We start from the raw sequence: 20,846 nt of genomic DNA on the forward strand, positions 1-20,846 counted from the left end.
GCGCACCGTGAGTGCTACGTCACTAAAGGTGGCGCATCCACTTACGACGTCGCCGACAGCAGCGCATGCGCGGCGGTTGCTGGGCGCCGCCATGGAGCGGCTGCGGGAGGAGATCGATCGGAAACGGCGGCAGGTGGACGGTCTGTCGGTGAGGGGGAGCGCCGCGTGGGGGGAGGGAGGGGAGGGAGGGCGCGCGCGTGGGGGGAGGGGTGAGGGAGGGAGCGCCGCCGTGGGGGGAGGGAGGGGAGGGAGGGAGCGCCGCCGCGGGGGGGGAGGGCGGGGAGGGAGCGCCCGGGGGGGGGGGGAGGGAGGGAGGGAGGGAGCGCCGCGGGGGGAGGGAGGAGAGGGGAGCGCCGCCGTGGGGGGGGAGGGAGGGAGGGAGGGAGCGCCGCCGTGGGGGGGGAGGGAGGGAGCGCCGCCGTGGGGGGAGGGCGGGGAGGGAGCGCCGCCGTGGGGGGAGGGAGGGGAGGGAGGGAGCGCCGCCGTGGGGGGGGGGAGGGGAGGGAGGGAGCGCCGCGCGGGGGTGAGGGGGGGAGGGAGGGAGGGAGGGGAGCGCCGCCGTGGGGTGAGGGCGGGGAGGGAGGGAGCGCGCGCCGCCGTGGGGGGAGGGAGGGGAGGGAGGGAGCGCCGCGTGGGGGGAGGGAGGGGGGGAGGGAGGGAGCGCCGCGGGGGGGGGAGGGAGGGAGGGGGGAGCGCCGCCGTGGGAGGGAGGGGAGCACCGAGGGAGGGAGGGAGCGCCGCCGTGGGGGAGGGGGGGTGAGGGAGGGAGCGGGCCGTGGGGGAGGGAGGGAGCGCCGCCGTGGGGGGAGGGGGGGAGGGAGGGAGCGCCGCCGTGGGGGGAGGGAGGGGGGGGAGCGCCGCCGTGGGGGGGGGGGAGGGAGGGAGGGAGCGCCGCCGTGGGGGGAGGGAGGGGGGAGGGAGGGAGCGCCGCCGGGGGGGGAGGGAGGGGAGGGAGGGAGCGAGGCCGTGGGGGGAGGGAGGGGAGGGAGGGAGCGCCGCCGGGGGGGGGGGGGGAGGGAGGGAAGGAGAGGAGCGGGGAGGGAGGGGAGGGAGGGAGCGCCGCCGTGGGGGGAGGGGAGGGAGCGCCGTGGGGGGAGGGAGGGGAGGGAGGGAGCGCCGCCGTGGGGGGGGGGGGAGGGAGGGAGGGGAGCGCCGCCGTGGGGGGAGGGAGGGGAGGGAGGGAGCGCCGCCGTGGGGGAGGGAGGGAGCGGCGCCGTGGGGGGAGGGAGGGGAGGGAGGGAGCGCCGTGGGGGGGGGGAGGGAGGGAGGGAGGGAGCGCCGCCGTGGGGGGAGGGAGGGGAGGGAGGGAGGGAGCGCCGCCGTGGGGGGGAGGGAGGGAGGGAGGGAGGAGCGCCGTGGGGGGAGGGAGAGGGAGGGAGCGCCGCCGGGGGGGAGGGAGGGAGGGAGCGCCGCCGTGGGGGAGGGAGGGGGAGGGTGAGGGAGGGAGCGCCGCCGTGGGGGGAGGGGGTGAGGGAGGGAGCACCGCCGCGGGGGGGGGGGAGCGGGGTGAGGGAGGGAGGGAGCGCCGCCGTGGGCAGTGAGCGAGTGGTACAGCTCGGAAACAGGCCACTCGGCCCACCGTGTCCATGCTAGCCCCTCCCCCTGTTGTCCACCTACACCAATCCCATTTGCCTGTATTGGGACTGCATCCTTCAACCCTCGCCTATTGAAGTGTCTGCCCAAATGCCCCTAAGTGATAAACACAAAATGCTGGAGTAACTCAGAGGGCCGGGCAACATCTCTGGAGAAAAAGGACGGGTGATATTTCAGTTTGGAAACCTTCTTCTGCCCCGAAACATCACCTATCCATGTTGTCCACAGATTGAGAGGGGATCTTATAGAAACTTACAAAATTCTTAAGGGGTTGGACAGGCTAGATGCAGGAAGATTGTTCCCGATCTTGGGGAAGTCCAGGACAAGGGGTCACAGTTTAAGGATAAGGGGGAAATTCTTTAAGACCGAGATGAGAAAAACATTTTTCACACAGAGAGTGGTGAATCTCTGGAACTCTCTGCCACAGAAGGTAGTTGAGGCCACACAGTTCATTGGCTATATTTAAGAGGGAGTTAGATGTGGCCCTTGTGGCTAAAGGGATCAGGGGGTATGGAGAGAAGGCAGGTACGGGATACTGAGTTGGATGATCAGCCATGATCATATTGAATGGCGGTGCAGGCTCGAAGGGCCGAATGGCCTACTCCTGCACCAATTTTCTATGTTTCTATATGCTGCCTGACCCGCTGAGTTACTCCGGCTCTCTGTGTCTGCAGTTCCTTCCCACACTTCCTGGTTCCACTATGATTTTCTGATTTTCATTTGATACCCAAATCTGACTTTGTCTCTCCCAAATCTTTTTTAAATCTGTTGAACCTTTTGTTTGTATTTAAAATATTTTAGTTTAAAAGTGTTTTTTCTTTAAGTTTGTGATGTTCAATGGAAAGAATAAGATTTGACAGTGCTCCCTGTGACTGCTGCCGGAAAGATTTGGTGGATGCTGCGATGGATGTTGAATCGGGAGCAATTATTTTTAGATTGTTTTGTACATCTTTAGACTTTAGAGATACTGCTTGGAAACCGCTTCGGCCCACCGAATTTGCACTGACCAGCGATACTCGTACTATCCATAGTCGAGGGACAATTTACATTTTTTACTGAAGCCAATTAACCTAATAAACCTGTAGGTGTTTGGAGTGAGGAAGAAAACCCGCGTAGATCACTGGTAGAATGTGCAAACTCCATACAGATGGCACCTGTAGTCAGGATCGAACCCAGGTCTCTGGTGCTGCAAGGCAGCAACTCTACTGGTACGTCACTGTGCCCCCCCCCCCATCAAGGACCGGGGTCTTTGTTGTTCTTAAGGCAGTGCGCAAGGTTTTATTTGCAGATTGCAGTGGTAATTGTTCTTTCTGTTATTACAGGAATCGAAAAAATACTTTAAACGTAGTGACCTAACCAGGAAAGAAGAAGAGAATTATTTGGAAAGATGTGGCTACAAGGTACTTCCTTTGCATTTTATTTTTTTTAAAAATATAAAAGTAGTGAATTAATTAATTGTTATTTCTATATATGCTATGTCCAAATACATTTTGCCAGTGAGATTGGACTGTAAGCACTTACGGCAAATCTTTCCTGTGAAATTGTGTCATTAGGTTGTAAGTGAGGAGCAGCCGATAAAGGTATGGGTTTGAAAACACTTTTGTTTTGAGCTGCATGCAAGTCATGTAGCTGAATGCATGAAGAAGCCAGTAATCTGAGAGTCTGTAGCTTGGCTTTGGGTTTTTTGTGTTGGTTTATGACATTTGCCTGGCCTTTTATTTTGTTTATACTTGTTGGAGTAAAATGTCTTTAAGTTATCAGCTGAATGATTGTTGCAATTCGCGCAAATACTATGCATGCTCACTATTCTCATTATAGTTGACAGAATGTTAGTAGTTTAGTTTAGAGATACTGCATGGAAACACGGCCCTTCGGCCCACCGAGTCCGTGCCGACCAATGGTCACCCATACACTAGCACAGTGGTTCTTAACCTGGGGGTCGTGACTCCCTATGGGGTTGTTTGGGGCTTTGCCAGGGGTCATGAAGGGGACACAAATAACATATCATGTTTAAGAAGGAACTGCAGATGCTGGAAAATCGAAGGTAGGCAAAAGTGCTGGAGAAACTCAGCGGGTGCAGCAGCATCTATGGAGCGAAGGAAATAGGCAACGTTTCGGGCCGAAACCCTTCTGAAAATAGGCAACGTTTCGGGCCGAAATCCTAATGAAAATAGGCAAAGTTTCGGGCCGAAACCCTTCTGAAAATAGGCAAAGTTTCGGGCCAAAATCCTTCTGGAAATAGGCAACGTTTCGGGCCGAAACCCTTCCGGGTTTCGGCCCGAAACGTTGCCTATTTCCTTCGCTCCATAGATGCTGCTGCACCCGCTGAGTTTCTCCAGCACTTTTGTCTACCAAATAACATATCAATTTGTTGAGCCCATGTTTAGGAACCTAACAAAGGTACATACCACACACAGTATTTTGTTCACGTACGCGCGTACTGGTGCCAAAAAGGTTAAGAACCACTGCACTAGCACTATCCCACACACTAGGGACAATTTACAGAAGCCAATTTGCCTACAAACTTGCACATCTTTGGAGTGTGGAAGGAAATCTGAGCACCCGGTGAAAACCCACACAGTCACAGAGAGGATGTACAGATACCACCTGTAGTCCGGATCTAACCCAGGTCCCTGGCGCTTTAAGACAGTCACTCTACTGCTGCACCACTCTGTCCCCCCCAAAAGTAGAGAAGTGATTTCACATTAAATTATCAAGGCAAAAGGCTACATGATGACGTTACTTCAATCTTTATAGGCTGTGCAAGTATATTGTATTAGCATGCTTCAACACAATTAGAGTCTGCTCAGGATTGAGCTGAGTGGGGTTAGCAAATGATACGCACGCGCTTTCTAGAAAAGGGTAGAAGAAAAATTGTGGAAGACGTGCAATCTAACAGATATAAGGTAGACACAAATGCTGGAGAAGCTCAGCGGGTGAAGAAGGGTCTCGACCCGAAACTCTGCAGAGATGCTGCCTCACCCGCTGAGTTCCTCCAGCATTTTTGTCTACCTTTGATTTTTCCAGAATCTCAAATTCTTTCTTAAACATCTAACAGTTATACAAATCTTTTGGGATAATTTACATTCTGGTATCGACTGAAGGTTAGAATCCTTTACATGTGGGAAAAGTATATATTTTATTGATCTGGCGTCCAAAGGAAGTGAGAAGGATAGTTACTAATTTCAGTGGTGGATTACAATCATAGTAAAGAGTGTCTTTGTACATTAATGGTATATTAATCTTGTAAAATGGGTACCTGTAGTGATGAATGTAAGATTTTGACTATTGATTCAGATTGTCCAGAATAGAATCCAGAACAATGTTGGCTAGTGGCTGTCTGAATATATTCTGTTCCGAGGTACAGTGAAAAGCTTTATTTAGCATTATATCCGGTCAGATAGAAACATAGAAAATAGGTGCAGCAGTAGGCCACTCGGCCCTTCGAACCAGCACCATCATTCAATATGATCATGGCTGATCATCCAAAATCAGTGCCCCGTTCCTGCTTTTTCCGCCATATCCCTTTGCTCCTTTAGCCCAAAGAGCTCAACCTCTCGGATAATACCATGCAGAAATTGAGTCGTTTAATGAGTAACCCAATTAAAATAACTCGAGAGGAACAAGAACGGCAGAAGCTCGAATCTTGAGCAGAACACAAAGTACTGGAAGACCTCAGCGGGTCAGGCAGCATTTAGGGAAGGAATCTACAGACAATGTTTTGGGTTGGGGCTCTTCAGACTAATGGAGTGGGGGGGGAAGCTGGAAAAGAGAAGTGGGGCCAGGACAAAGCCTGGCAAGCCTGGTGGGTACAAGGGAGGGGTGGACTAAGTAACAAAGGCTGCAGGTGAAAAGGAAATAAAAGGGGTTAGGTTTATTATTGTCATGTGTATCGAGATCCAGTGAGAAGCTTTGTTCTGCGTGCTACCTACACAGATCAGATATACCATACATCAATGCAATCAGTTCAAAATTAAGTACAATAGATAGAGCAAAGGGGAAGATACAGAGTGCAGAATATAATTCTCAGCATTGTAGAGCATCAATTCCACAGACAAAGTCCAACGGGGTAGAGGTGAATCGGACAGTACCCTAGCTTAAGAATAAGGAGTAAGCCATTTAGAACGGAGATGAGGAAACACTTTTTCTCACAGAGTAGTGAGTCTGTGTAATTCTCTGACTCGGAGGGCGGTGGAGGCCGGTTCTCTGGATGCTTTCAAGAGAGAGCTAGACACAGCTCTTAAAAATAGCGGAGTCAGGGGATATGGGGAGAAGGCAGGAACGGGGTACTGATTGGGGATGATCAGCCATGATCACATTGAATGGCGGTGCTGGCTGGAAGGGCCAAATGGCCTCCTCCTGCTCCTATTGTCTATTGTCTGGATTATGGAAGGACCGTTCAGAAGCCTGATAACAGAGGGGAAGAAGCTGTTCCTGAGTCTGGAGGTGCGCGCTTTCAAGCATCTGTGCCAACGGAAGCAGGGAGAAGAAGGAATTACCAGGGTGGGCCAAGGTTTTGTGTTAGCTACTTTCCCGAGGCCGTGTGAAGGATCTAAAAACCCAGCACCGTGCTAAACTGTTAGCCGTCGTATGCAGAAGGGCATGAGAAGAACTACTGTCCTAAACTGATACCTCTATCAGGCTCTAGGTTTTATCAGTGATAGTTCTTCACTCTTCTTTGCACCAAGACTATTTTGCAAGGTAAGTTTCTTCTCTGCAGCTGGTGGCCATTTGCTGAAATTGCACAATTTAAATGAGCATTTGATGCTTTACATTTGTTTTTCTTGCACCTGGCTGCAAAAGAATAAAATGCTTATTATTTACGTGAAACGGTGTTACTACCTTGTGCATGAATTGAACAGGGGGGGATGTATGTTGTGTGTGTGTGTGTGTGTACTTTGGACAATGTTGTTAGCAAATGGAATACAAATTAGCACCGTGATTTTATAGATGTGCCTGTTTGCCTGCCAGCAGTGTTATTGAGAATTAAGCATCTTTTTCCACTGACAATGAAAGTGTGGATATTGAGCATGGAACATAAGGACATTTATTCAATATTCAATTAAATTTCCCATTTATCACAATGAATTGCAGTACTCCAGAACTAACTACTCTTTGCCTCCTTTGTTCCAAAGTTAGGAAGCACAGTCACGATTATAACATTAGTTCTCACGCGTCGTAAATCTTCACTGCACCTGGTTCTGTTGTTTCAATAGCTTTCCAATTTATTCCTGTTTAAGAAGGAACTGCAGATGCTGGAAAATGGAAGGTAGACAAAAGTGCTGGAGAAACTCAGCGGGTGCAGCAGGCATCTATGGAGCGAAGGAAATAGGCGACGTTTCGGGCCGAAACCCAAAAGGGTTTCGGCCCGAAACGTTGCCTATTTCCAGAAGGATTTCGTCCCGAAAGTTTGCCTATTTCCAGAATGATTTAAGCCCGAAAATCTGCCTATTTCCAGAAGGATTTCGTCCCGAAACATTGCCTATTTCCAGAAGGATTTTGTCCCGAAAGTTTGCCTATTTCCAGAAGGATTTCGGCCCGAAATGTTGCCTATTTCCAGAAGGGTTTCGGCCCGAAACGTTGCCTATTTCCTTCGCTCTATAAATGCTGCTGCACCCGCTGAGTTTCTCCAGCACCTTTGTCTACCGAATAACATATCAATTTATTGAGCCCATGTTTAGGAACCTAAAGCTTCGGGCCCGCTGAGTTTCTCCAGCACTTTTGTCTACCTCCAATTCATTCCTGTGTGTATGGGTTGCGTTGACAATCTGCTTTCCCACTAGGTTCCCCTTTTCTGCACATGCAGCAGTTTGAAATCTAGAAATGCCTGATAATATATCACAGACAATGGATCCCATCACCTGTTGGCAGTGCTGAATTGGTAGAGGACCTGTCTTGCTAAGACTGCCTACTTTGGGTGAAGGCATTCACGGAAGTCTGATGCATGATGGTGTAATAAGTAGAATTGAATTGAATATTGAATCCCAAGAGTATGAAGTCAAATGGTATACAGAAAATGCTGGGGTAACAGCGTGACAGGCAGCATCTCTGCATAGAAGGAATGGGTGACGTTTCGGGTCGAGACCCTTCTGACAGAGTCACGGGAGAGGGAAGCGAGAGATAAGGAAGGGTAAGGTGTGAAAACGAGAGACCAAAGGGGACAATGATTAAGGAAAATGTAGAATGGATTGTTGTTAGCCAGGGGAATATGACAAGAGGCATATTAAGAATAAAGAGTAAGCCATTTAGAACGGAGATGAGGAAACACTTTTTCACACAGTGAGTGGTGAGTCTGGGGAATTCTCTGCCTCAGAGGGCGGTGGGGGCCCGTTCTCTGGATACTTTCAAGAGATAGTCACATAGGGCTCTTAAAGATAGCAGAGTCAGGGGATATGGGGAGAAGGCAGGAACGGGGTACTTATTGGGGATCACATTGAATAGTGGTGCTGGCTCGAAGGGCTGAATGGCCTACTCCTGCACCTATTGTCTATTAATCAGGAGGATAGTCGGACTGGTTGGAGAACTAGGATGGGGGAGGGACGGACAGCGAGGGAAAGCAAGGGTTACTTGAAGTTAGAGAAGTCAATATTCATACCAAAGGTAGACACAAAATGCTGGAGTAACTCAGCGGGACAGGCAGCATCTCTGGAGAGAAGGAATGGGTGACGTTTAGGGTCGAGACCCTTCTTCAGACCAATATTCATACTGCTAGGTTGTAAACTGCCCAAGCAAAATATGTTAAAGGATACGTTTGCTTTTGTACCAAGCGGGATTTGAACATAGTAGCAAAGATGCACATCCAGAGGGGATGATGAGAGCTGAGATTATAAAAACAGGGTGTAGTGTTTACAGGCCTGTTATGCTGCTACAAGTAAAAATTTCAATTGTCCCATTTTCAGTACAGGCTGTAATTAAAACACTTGACTCTTGAAAGTCATATTTCAGTTTTATAAACATCAGTCAGGGTACAGCCTTTGGAGAAACTACACTTGGGGTATAGAAACATAGAAATTAGGTGCAGGAGTAGAGGCCCTTCGAGCCTGCACCGCCATTCAATATGATCATAGCTAATCATCCAACTCAGTATCCCGTACCTGCCCTCCCCATACCCTCTGATCCCTTTAGCCACAAGGGCCACATCTAACTCCCTCTTAAATATAGCCAATGAACTGTGGCCTCAACTACCTTCTGTGGCAGAGAGTTCCAGAGATTCACCACTCTCTGTGTGAAAAAAAGTTCTTCTCATCTCGGTTTTAAAGGATTTCCCCCTTATCCTTAAGCTGTGACCCCTTGTCCTGGACTTCCCCAACATCGGGAACAATCTTCCTGCATCTAGCCTGTCCAACCCCTTAAGAATTTTGTAAGTTTCTATAAGATCCCCTCTCAATCTCCTAGATTCTAGAGAGTATAAACCAAGTCTATCCAGTCTTTCTTCATAAGACAGTCCTGACATCCCAGGAATCAGTCTGGTGAACCTTCTCTGCACTCCCTCTATGGCAATAATGCCCTTCCTCAGATTTGGAGACCAAAACTGTACGCAATACTCCAGGTGTGGTCTCACCTAGACCCTGTACAACTGCAGTAGAACCTCCCTGCTCCTATACTCAAATCCTTTTGCAATGAAAGCTAACATACCATTCGCTTTCTTTACTGCCTGCTGCACCTGCATGCCTACCTTCAATGACTAGTGTACCATGACACCCAGGTCTCGCTGCATCTCCCCCATTCCCAATCGGCCACCATTTAGATAATAGTCTGCTTTCCCGTTTTTGCCACCAAAATGGATAACCTCACATTTATTGTACACAGTTTTGTTTTTCTTGTCTCAGAATAGAGATTTCATATCCTGAGTGGGAATGTAACAAAAGGTTCTCGGGCTAATTTGTGGAATGGCCAAACTACCATAGGGGGAGAGATTAAGTCGACCAGGTTTATATCTGAAGAAGGGTCTCGACTTGCAATGTCACCCATTTCTCCTCTCCAGAGATGCTGCCTGTCCCGCTGAGTTACTCCAGCTTTTTGTGTCTATCTTAGGTTTATATTCAATAGATATATAGTAATGAGGAACTGCAGCTGCCGGTTTACCAAAAAAAAAAGACACAATGTGCTGGAGTAACTCAACAGGTCAGGTAGCATCTCTGGAGCACATGGATAGGCGACGTTTCGGGTAGGGACCGTTCTTCTGTGATTGTACGAGGTCGGAGGAGAAAGCTGGAAAATATCCCTGGACTATGCTTACCTGTTCGGTTTGGGATTATTTGAGCAGGGAACATAGAACAGTACAGCACAGGAACAGGCCCTTCGGCCCACATTGTCTGTTGCGAACATGATGCCAAGACCTCCTCTCATCTTCCTGCATAAAATCAATATCCCTCCATTCCCTGCATATCCACATGCCTATCCAGAGGCCTCTTAGAACACATCTATCCTATCTTTACATCTAAAACAACATGTAATTTGTGCTGAAGATAGACACAAATGCCAGAGTAACAGTGGGACAGGCAGCATCCCTGGAGAGAAGAAAAAGGTGATGTTTCGGGTCGAGACTGAAGAAGAATCTCGACCCAAAACGTCACCCATTCCTTCTCTCCAGGGATGTGGCCTGTTACCCCAGAGTTACTCCAGCATTTTGTGGCTATCTTTGGCTTAAACCAGCATCTGCAGTTCCTTCCTACACATGTAATGTGTGCTGATGTAGCCACTAGGGTGATGGATGATGTTAGTTTGTTTTTTCTTGCAGTAAATGTTAATGATGAATGTTCTCGATAAACAGGTTCAAGCACAAACCAGTGAGCAGGATGAGTCCTCATCGTCACATCCAAGAGTTGAACTGGGACTTACCGAGGAGAAGCTGCCTATGACTCTCTCCAGACAAGAGGTACATTCTGCTGGTTCCGTTTAGTTTATTGTCGCGTGTACCAAGGTGAAAAGCTTTTGTTGCATGCTATGCGAGGAGTACCATCAGCACTTCCCTCTGGAAGGCGACTCCGGACTGTCAAAGCTGCCACAGCCAGACATAAAAACAGCTTTTTTCCCATGGGTACTAGCTCTACTCAATAACCAAAAGTCTGTAGCCTCCTTTTGCTCTATTTTATTTCATTCACATGTTTAATCAACAATGTTTTACTGTTAATGTTTAATGTTTTATGTGTCATTCCTAACTCTCTGTATGCCATATTGTCACTTGTGGGCGGAGCACCAAGGTAAATTCCTTGTATGTGAATACTTGGCCAATAAACCCATTCATTCATTCATTCATTCGACAGACTGGTTCCACCAAGATGCAGGACAGAACGCCACAGGAGATCATTCTTCCTTGTGGCTGTCAAAGTGGACAACTCCCCCCCCCCCCCCCCCCCCCCCCCCCCCCCCCTTCTGTCGTGGGACAGACCGACCCACCCCCCCTAATCTTTGCACATCCCCAATCCTTTCCACTTGTCACTTTAATTTCATGTTTCATGTATTTTGTATTTTATGACTGTTGGCAAATCAATTTCCCTCCCAGGATAAGTAAAGTTCTATCGTATTGTTTACCCAGTCAGCAGAAAGACAATTACAATCAGGAAACGCGGTAAGCTCGTGAAGACTCGTGAAGATTTTTCAACATGTTGACAAATATCCACGAGAGCCCCGAGTACCTACGAGCGGCCATTACCGTAAATCTCCGAGTTCGAATCAGGGGAAACTCGGGAGAACTCTCGAATGAACTCGTACAGTGGGACAGGCCCATTAATATTTAATCAGGATTTGTACAATGAAAACTTTCAATAAGAATGGGAAATGGAACCTTTGTTATTCAATTTGGATCCAAAATGTCAAATAACAGCAGGTCTGTTTCCTTGTTTAATATATTGGATTATACTGCAAAAGAATCTATTTATATTTAAAGAGGGCATGGTAAGTTATTAAGTCCCATTTGTTATGAGTTTTATTTGCTTCATAAGATCCTGCTATGGCTTTGTCCCATTCAGCAGCATTTGGAGCAGTTTTATCATAGTACAGTACAGCACAAGAGCAGGCCCTTTGACCCACAATGTCTGTGCTGAGCATGATGCCAAGCCCATCTCTTGTCTATCTGTGCATGATCAATATCCTGGCACCGCATTCCAGGCCACTACCACCTTCTATGTAAAATATAAAACTTGCCCCGTACATCTCCTGCCTCTCTCACCTTAAACCCATGCCCTCTAGTACTTAATTGAGTATAGAAGCTGGGATGTGGTGTTAAAATTGTACAGGGCATTGGTGAGACCAAATCTGGAGTATGGTGTACAATTTTGGTCGCCCAATTATAGGAAGGATGTCAACAAAATAGAGAGAGTGCAGAGGAGATTTACTAGAATGTTGCCTGGGTTTCAACAACTAAGTTACAGAGATAGGTTGAATAAGTTAGGTCTTTATTCTCCGGAGCGCAGAAGGTTAAGGGGGGACTTGATAGAGGTCTTTAAAATGATGGGAGGGATAGACAGAGTTGACGTGGACCAGCTTTTCCCTTTGAGAATAGGGAAGATTCAAACAAGAGGACATGACTTCAGAATTAAGGGACAGAAGTTTAGGGGTAATATGAGGGGGAACTTCTTTACTCAGAGAGTGGTAGCGGTGTGGAATGAGCTTCCAGTGGAAGTGGTGCCGGCAGGTTCATTGGTATCATTTAAAAATAAATTGGATAGGATTGGGAATGGAGGGTTATGGTATGAGTGCAGGCAGGTGGGACTAAGGGGAAAAAAAAGTTGTTCGGCACGGACTTGTAGGGCCGAGATGGCCTGTTTCCGTGCTGTAATTGTTATATGGTTATATGGTTAATTTATCCGCCCTGGGGGAAAAAAGATATGTTTATTAAAGATGCAGCATTAATAAATATGTGTCACATTGGCCCCAAAACAAAATAATGGCGTTGAACACTGGTGCAGACGTTCACAATAACAGCACTCGTATCTCTACATCATCGTCTATATCTCTTGTTTCCCTTTCCCATGACTTTCAGTCTGAACAAGGGTCTCGACCTGAAATGTCACCCATTCCTTCTCTCCAGAGATGCTGCCTGTCCTGCAGAGTTACTCCAGCTTTTTGCGTCCAGCAGCTGCAGTTCCTTCCGACACATAGCACTGGTCCTGTTGTGCACCATGATGCCAGATAATCTCTTGTTATCCTCACTGCACCATTAAGCAGCTTGCACTTTCATCAACTTTAAGTGCAAAACATTTTTGAGTTGAAAAGTGCAGGGATAAAACGGGGCATGAATGGGATTATCTTACTTAAGATAGGCACAAAGTGCTGGAGTAACTCAGCAGGTCAGGCAGCATCTGTGGAGAACATGGATAGGTGACGTTTCACAGAGTGCTGGAGTAACTCAGCGGGTCAGGCAGCATCTGTGGAGAACATGGATAGGTGACGTTTCACAGAGTGCTGTAGTAACTCAGCGGGTCAGGCAGCATCTGTGGAGAACATGGATAGGTGACGTTTCACAGAGTGCTGGAGTAACTCAGCGGGTGCAGCAGCATCTATGGAGCTAAGGAAATAGGCAACGTTTCGGGTCGAAACCCTTCCGGGTTTCGGCCCGAAACTTTGCCTATTTCCAGAAGGGTTTCGGCCCGAAACGTTGCCTATTTCCTTAGCTCCATAGATGCTGCTGCACCATAACTCAGCGGGTCAGGCAGCATCTGTGGAGAACATGGATAGGTGACGTTTCACAGAGTGCTGGAGTATCTCAGCGGGTCAGGCAGCATCTGTGGAGAACATGGATAGGTGACATTTCACAGAGTGCTGGAGTAACTCAGCGGGTCAGGCAGCATCTGTGGAGAACATGGATAGGTGATGTTTCACAGAGTGCTGGAGTAACTCAGCGGGTCAGGCAGCATCTGTGGAGAACATGGATAGGTGATGTTTCACAGAGTGCTGGAGTAACTCAGCGGGTCAGGCAGCATCTGTGGAGAACATGGATAGGTGACGTTTCACAGAGTGCTGTAGTAACTCAGCGGGTCAGGCAGCATCTGTGGAGAACATGGATAGGTGACGTTTCACAGAGTGCTGGAGTAACTCAGCGGGTCAGGCAGCATCTGTGGAGAACATGGATAGGTGACGTTTCACAGAGTGCTGGAGTAACTCAGCGGGTGCAGCAGCATCTATGGAGCTAAGGAAATAGGCAACGTTTCGGGTCGAAACCCTTCCGGGTTTCGGCCCGAAACTTTGCCTATTTCCAGAAGGGTTTCGGCCCGAAACGTTGCCTATTTCCTTCGCTCCATAGATGCTGCTGCACCATAACTCAGCGGGTCAGGCAGCATCTGTGGAGAACATGGATAGGTGACGTTTCACAGAGTGCTGGAGTATCTCAGCGGGTCAGGCAGCATCTGTGGAGAACATGGATAGGTGACATTTCACAGAGTGCTGGAGTAACTCAGCGGGTCAGGCAGCATCTGTGGAGAACATGGATAGGTGATGTTTCACAGAGTGCTGGAGTAACTCAGCGGGTCAGGCAGCATCTGTGGAGAACATGGATAGGTGATGTTTCACAGAGTGCTGGAGTAACTCAGCGGGTCAGGCAGCATCTGTGGAGAACATGGATAGGTGACGTTTCACAGAGTGCTGGAGTAACTCAGCGGGTCAGGCAGCATCTGTGGAGAACATGGATAGGTGACGTTTCACAGAGTGCTGTAGTAACTCAGCGGGTCAGGCAGCATCTGTGGAGAACATGGATAGGTGACGTTTCACAGAGTGCTGGAGTAACTCAGCGGGTGCAGCAGCATCTATGGAACTAAGGAAATAGGCAACGTTTCGGGTCGAAACCCTTCCGGGTTTCGGCCCGAAACTTTGCCTATTTCCAGAAGGGTTTCGGCCCGAAACGTTGCCTATTTCCTTCGCTCCATAGATGCTGCTGCACCATAACTCAGCGGGTCAGGCAGCATCTGTGGAGAACATGGATAGGTGACGTTTCACAGAGTGCTGGAGTAACTCAGCGGGTCAGGCAGCATCTGTGGAGAACATGGATAGGTGACATTTCACAGAGTGCTGGAGTAACTCAGCGGGTCAGGCAGCATCTGTGGAGAACATGGATAGGTGATGTTTCACAGAGTGCTGGAGTAACTCAGCGGGTCAGGCAGCATCTGTGGAGAACATGGATAGGTGATGTTTCACAGAGTGCTGGAGTAACTCAGTGAGTCAGGCAGCATCTGTGGAGAACATGGATAGGTGACGTTTCACAGAGTGCTGGAGTAACTCAGCGGGTCAGGCAGCATCTGTGGAGAACATGGATAGGTGACGTTTCACAGAGTGCTGGAGTAACTCAGTGAGTCAGGCAGCATCTGTGGAGAACATGAGTACGTGACATTTCGGGTCGGAATCGTTCTTCAGACAAATATCCGACTGCTACTTATTCCGCTGGGTAGGAATAACAAGTGTCAGTGCTAGAAAGTAGCAGTCTCATCTCGGAGTCAGTCCCACCTCAGCTGCTCACGTCCCACCTCAGAGATGTTGAAGTCTAGGCTGATATTGCATTGTAGTACTAACATGATATTATACTGCGTTTTGGATGAGCTGTTAGAAGCTTTTTATGGCATTTTGCTAAAAGAAGAATTTCTTGCCTTTCTGTCTATATCCATCAATCATTATCACAAAACAAAATCTTTATGTTTAGGTTAATTATTTTCACGTGTACTGAGGTACAGTGGAAAGCTTTGTTCTGCACGCTGTCCAATCAAATCAGATAATACTAAACATAAATACATTCAAGTCAAACTCCAGTACAATAGGTGGAGCAAAGGGGAAGATACAGAGTGCAGAATATAGTTCTCAGCATTGTAGCGTGGATCATTATACAAAAAGTAGTAAACACAGCCCAGTCTATCATCAGCTCTGAGCTCCCTTTAATCGAGGGGATCTATCGCAGTCGCTGCCTCAAAAAGGCTGGCAGCATCATCAAGGACCCACACTATCCTGGCCATACACTCATCTCCCCGCTACCTTCAGGTAGAAGGTACAGGAGCCTGAAGATTGCAACGACCAGGTTCAGGAATAGCTACTTCCCCACAGCCATCAGGCTATTAAACTTGGCTCGGACAAAACTCTGAACATTAATAGCCCATTATCTTTATCAGTTTATTTATTCATGTGTGTCTATATTTATACAATTGTATATGGACACACTGATCTGTTCTTTATTCATGCTTACTATATTCTGTTGTGCTGAAGCAAAGCAAGGATTTCATTGGCCTATCAGGGAAACAAGACAATAAACTCTCTTGAATCTTGAATCAATCATACTGTTGTTTGTGGGAGGTTGTTCACCTGAAACCACTTCACAATCACTATCCTACACACTATGGACAATTTTACCAAAGCCAAGTAACCATCAAACCTGTACGTCTTTGGAGTGAGGGAGGAAACCGGAGCACCCAGGGAAAACCCACAGGCTCTGTATAGACGGCACCCTTAGTCAGGATGAATCTGGGTCTCTGGTGCTGTGAGGCAGCAACTCTACCGCTGCGCCACCGTGCCGCACTTCATACAAAGTGCTTTTTGAAATAATAGACATTATCTGTTATATCGACACAAAATGCTGGAGTTACTCAGCGGGTCAGGCAGCATCTCGGGAGAAAAAAAAAGATTGAAGAACCGGAACATCACCCGTCCTTTTTTCTCCTGAGGTGCTGCCTGACCCGCTGAATTACTCCAGCACTTTGTGTCTATCTTTGTTATGAAACTTCATCTGCAGTTCTTTGTTTCTATTTTCAGACATTACCTGTAACTGGAAGTTCCTTTCTTTCCTGTATTAACTTCTCAAATTGCTCACTTGAGTCTTGAATCGTGACTTACCGATCTGACGGGATGAAAGTTTTGAGCGTAATTACTATTCCTATTCGCTTCCAAGTGTTTGGGATGGGATTGCAGTAGATGGTGCTGTTGTACCACACCTAATGTATTTTAAGATGGATGGAGAGGAAAGCTGCTACCTCGGTTAATTCAGCTTGGTTCCCTGAAGGGAAAGGAAACCTCAGTGCCAACGCTTATTTCAAGCAGGAAGTTGTTTTGTCTCCTGAGGGTAACATTAAAAATTGTAGGCTTTGTATTTGGTTTTACTCTCACAAATACAGGGCCCTCCATAATGTTTGGGACAAAGACTCATTGTTTATTGATTTGCCTCTGGAATCCACAATTTGAGATTTGTAACAGAAAGAAATCACATGTGGTTAAAGTGCACATTGTCTGATTTTATTAAAGGGTATTTTTATACATTTTGGTTTCACCATGTAGAAATTACAGCAGTGTTTATACATAGTCTCCCCCCCCCCACCATTTCAGGGCACCATAATGTTTGGGACACAGCAATGTCATGTAAATGAAAGTAGTCACGTTTAGTATTTTGTTGCATATCCTATGCATGCAATGACTGCTTGAAGTCTGCGATTCATGGACATCACCAGTTGCTGGAGGATTGCCGAGCCCGGTATCCGCCCTCGTGTGTGAAATCCTTGGATTTTACTACAAATCTGTCACAACGGGAACCCAACGGGTCCACGGGTCGTCTAGTCAACATATATAAGACCTGCTCAATTGGGTTCAGACCGGCCAATCAAGAATTGACCATTTTTTAGCTTTGAAGAATTCCTTTGTTGCTTTAGCGGTATTTTTGGGATCATTGTCTTGCTGTAGAATGAACCGCGGGCCAATGGGTTTTGAGACATTTGTTTGAACTTGAGCAGATAGGATGTGTCTATACACTTCAGAATTCATTATGGTACTACCATCAGCAGTAGTATCATCAATGAAGATAAGTGAGCCAGCACCTTCAGCAGCCATACATGCCCAGGCCATAACACCCCCACCACCGTGTTTCACAGATGAGGTGGTGTGCTTTGGATTTTTCTTCTCTCCTCCATACTTTGCTCTTCCCATCACTCTGATATAAGTTAATCTTGGTCTCCTCTTCAAAAATAGGATGGCCAGGTTACAGTTTGCCAAGAAGTAATTGAAAGAGCAACCACAGTTCTGGAAAAAGGTCTTGTGGACAGATGAGACGAAGATTAACTTGTATCAGAGTGATGGCAAGGGCACTCTGTATCTTCCCCTTTGCTCTACCCATTGTACTTGAGTTTGACCTGATTGCATTTGTGGTATTATCTGATCTGATTTGATAGCATGAAAAACAAAGCTCGGTGCATGTGACAATCATAAACTTAAACAAATATTATTCTGGAGATGTCCAAAGAAGGGCTTACCAGCGTTGCAATTCCTGTGATTAAAATCATACTTGTTATTTTCCAAGGTGATTCGAAGACTCCGTGAACGTGGAGAGCCAATTCGCCTGTTTGCTGAATCCGACTACGAAGCTTTCCAACGTCTTCGAAAAATAGAAATCCTAACTCCTGAGATTAATAAGGTAATGTTTCCATTTTGTACGAGTGGCATTTTATACAGAAACAGAAACATTCCCACTTGAAGCTTGAATATCACAATGCTATGTTGGAGACTATGTTAATTCATGGATGGACACAGTGTGCTGGAGTAACTCAGCGGGTCAGGCAGCATCTGTGGAGAACATGGATAGGTGACGTTTCACAGAGTGCTGGAGTAACTCAGCGGGTGCAGCAGCATCTGTGGAGCTAAGGAAATAGGTAACGTTTCGGGTCGAAACCCTTCCGGGTTTCGGCCCGAAACGTTGCCTATTTCCAGAAGGGTTTCGGCCCGAAACTTTGCCTATTTCCTTCGCTCCATAGATGTTGCTGCACCATAACTCAGCGGGTCAGGCAGCATCTGTGGAGAACATGGATAGGTGACGTTTCACAGGGTGCTGGAGTAACTCAGCGGGTCAGGCAGCATCTGTGGAGAACATGGATAGGTGACGTTTCGTGTCAGGACCCTTCAGACTGAAAGTGAAGGCGGGGAGGGGTGGGGGGGAGGAGGGAGAGAGGAGGGGGAGAGAGAGAGGAGGGGGGGAGAGAGAGGTGGGGGGGAGAGAGAGAGAGGAGGAGAGGAGGAAGAGAGGAGAAGAGAAGAGCTGGAGGCGACCAAAGACCAGGAACAGTCGAGGCCAGTGGCAAATGAGCTTCAGCAGGGTGTTATCTTGTATGGTTGGCTGGGGAAGGTGTGATCTCAAGAGAAGCATGTGGAGAACTGTGGAACTGGTAAAATGACAGGGTGGGGGAAGGGGGCAGGGAGGGGAGGTGAGTGTATTAGAGAATTCAGTGTTCATTCCGCTGGGTTTTAAGAGATCATTTATGGCTGACCTGATTGGTCCTGGTCTTCTGTCACCTCCAGCTCTCCATCTCTCTTCTCCTCCCCCAACCCCCCCACTCCGCCCCCATCATCTCGTTTCAGTCTGAAGAAGGGTTCCAACCCAAAACGTCACCCATTCTTTGTCTCATAAGATGCTGCCTGACCCGCTGAGTTACTCCAGCTTTTTTGTGTCCATCTTTGGTATAAACCAGCATCTGCAGTAATGTCTTTAAACATACAGCGCAGAAACAGGCCTCTCAGCCCAGCAAGTCCACCCCGACCAGCGATCACCCCCATACAATAGGCAATAGGTGCAGGAGTAGGCCATTTGTCCCTTTGAGCCAGCACCGCCATTCAATGTGATCATGGCTGATCATCCACAATCAGTACCCCGTTCCTGCTTTCTCCCTATATCCCTTGACTCCGCTATCTTTAAGAGCACTATCCTACACACTACGGACAATTTACAGAAGCCAATTAACTCACAAACCTGTACATCTTTGGAGTGCGGGATGAAAACAGAGCACCTGGAGAAAACCCACAGGGTCACAGGGAGAATGCACAAACTCCTCACAGAAAATATCTGTCGTCAGGCACCAACCCAGTTCTCTGGCGCGGTGAGATAGCAACTCTACCGCTGCGCTACTGTGCTGCCATGGTTTTTTTGTTTCTACCTGTGGTGTATATTATATAAATGGTGTTACCTGCCTCCAAGTTAAAGGGGGAGCAGTGTGATATAATTGGCATGTGCTATGTCTTGTGCGAGGGGATTCATGCGCTAGGGAGACTCAAGGTGGCATTCTGGAATAATTAAACTTGTTAGTTTACTCCCGTATCTGAGTGTTACTTTAAGTCAGTTCCAAGCACCCAAACACACAACACTTCCCTTCTTGGAGGAAGATTGAGTGAACTTCATCGGTGAGGAATGTGATTCTACTGTGGTGGATGTTTATGTTACACTCCATCGTGTACTGCGTTTGTGTGACTTGTATGTCTGCACGGTAACTCAAATATCACTGGACCTTAATTGGTGCATGTGACAATAAATGTGGACGTTGAGCTGGAACTTCAGTCTGAACGTTTCTCTATTCCTGCCTGTAGGGTTTGCGGAATGACTTGAAAACTGCCATGGACAAGGTAGACCAGCAGAATCTGAATGAGTTTGCGGCTGGACAGGAGCAGGGTGAACAAGTGGAGCAGAATGACCTGAAAATTCATGAAGAAAACACCACCATAGAGGAGCTGGAGGTAAGTAAGGGCTTTGTACGATGGGGCTATCTGAAGGCAGGAGCTATGAAGGTTTTAAATCTTTGGTTTTATCATCTAACACTACCTTGATGAATAAATGGCAATTTGAAACACAGAATGGTCGCATTTTACAGTGGGGTTAGTTGGAAATTTTTATTCAAGATTATTTTGGGATTATGGACATTATTGACAACCAGTTTACTATCCAACCAAATCGACTTTTACAACCTGATCGTTTGTCTTTATATTCATGATCTAACTCTGGTTCATTTTGTTTAAGAAAGAACTGCAGATGCTGGAAAAATCGAAGGTAGACAAAAATGCTGGAGAAACTCAGCGGGACAGGCAGCATCTATGGAGCGAAGGAATAGGCAACGTTTCAGGTCGAGATCCTTCCGTCTCGACCCGAAACGTCACCTATTCCTTCGCTCCATAGATGCTTTCAGTATCTTGACCCAAAACGTCACCTATTCCTTTGCTCCATAGATGCTGCCTGACCCGCTGAGTTTCTCCAGCATTTTTGTCTACCCTGGTTAATTTTATGGTCGCTCTTTGATCTTGTCAAAATTACTTGGGTAAAAACTAACTGCTTGTCACAGAGCATGAAAAACAGGCCCTTTGGCCCAACTCATTCATTCTGACCATGATGCCCCATCTACATGAGTCCTATTTGGCCCATATCCTTTTTCAACTTTTCCTATCCTTGTCTCCGTCCAAGTGCCCTTTAAATGCTGTTCTAGTTCCTGTCTCAACTACCATCTCCAACAGCTCGTTCCATGCACTCACAACCTTCTCGG

General features: G+C 47.7%; 1 protein-coding gene across 2 annotated transcripts in view; it reads left to right on the top strand.

Moving 5' to 3' along the window:
• Positions 1 to 20,846, top strand: part of prpf18 (PRP18 pre-mRNA processing factor 18 homolog (yeast)) — a 35,450-nt gene continuing 14,604 nt past the window's right edge. The window contains exons 1-5 of one of the 2 annotated variants that reach the window (XM_055653481.1): positions 1 to 148; positions 2,916 to 2,993; positions 10,367 to 10,471; positions 17,852 to 17,965; positions 19,903 to 20,049. In XM_055653481.1, the coding sequence (XP_055509456.1) occupies positions 92 to 148; positions 2,916 to 2,993; positions 10,367 to 10,471; positions 17,852 to 17,965; positions 19,903 to 20,049 (501 nt within the window). In that variant the 5' untranslated portion in view covers positions 1 to 91. The remainder of the gene's footprint in view (positions 149 to 2,915; positions 2,994 to 10,366; positions 10,472 to 17,851; positions 17,966 to 19,902; positions 20,050 to 20,846) is intronic. The other variant, XM_055653479.1, reaches the window with a different exon arrangement.

Source organism: Leucoraja erinacea, chromosome 22, assembly GCF_028641065.1.
Source record: "Leucoraja erinacea ecotype New England chromosome 22, Leri_hhj_1, whole genome shotgun sequence".
NCBI classification, from domain to species: Eukaryota; Metazoa; Chordata; class Chondrichthyes; order Rajiformes; family Rajidae; genus Leucoraja; species Leucoraja erinaceus.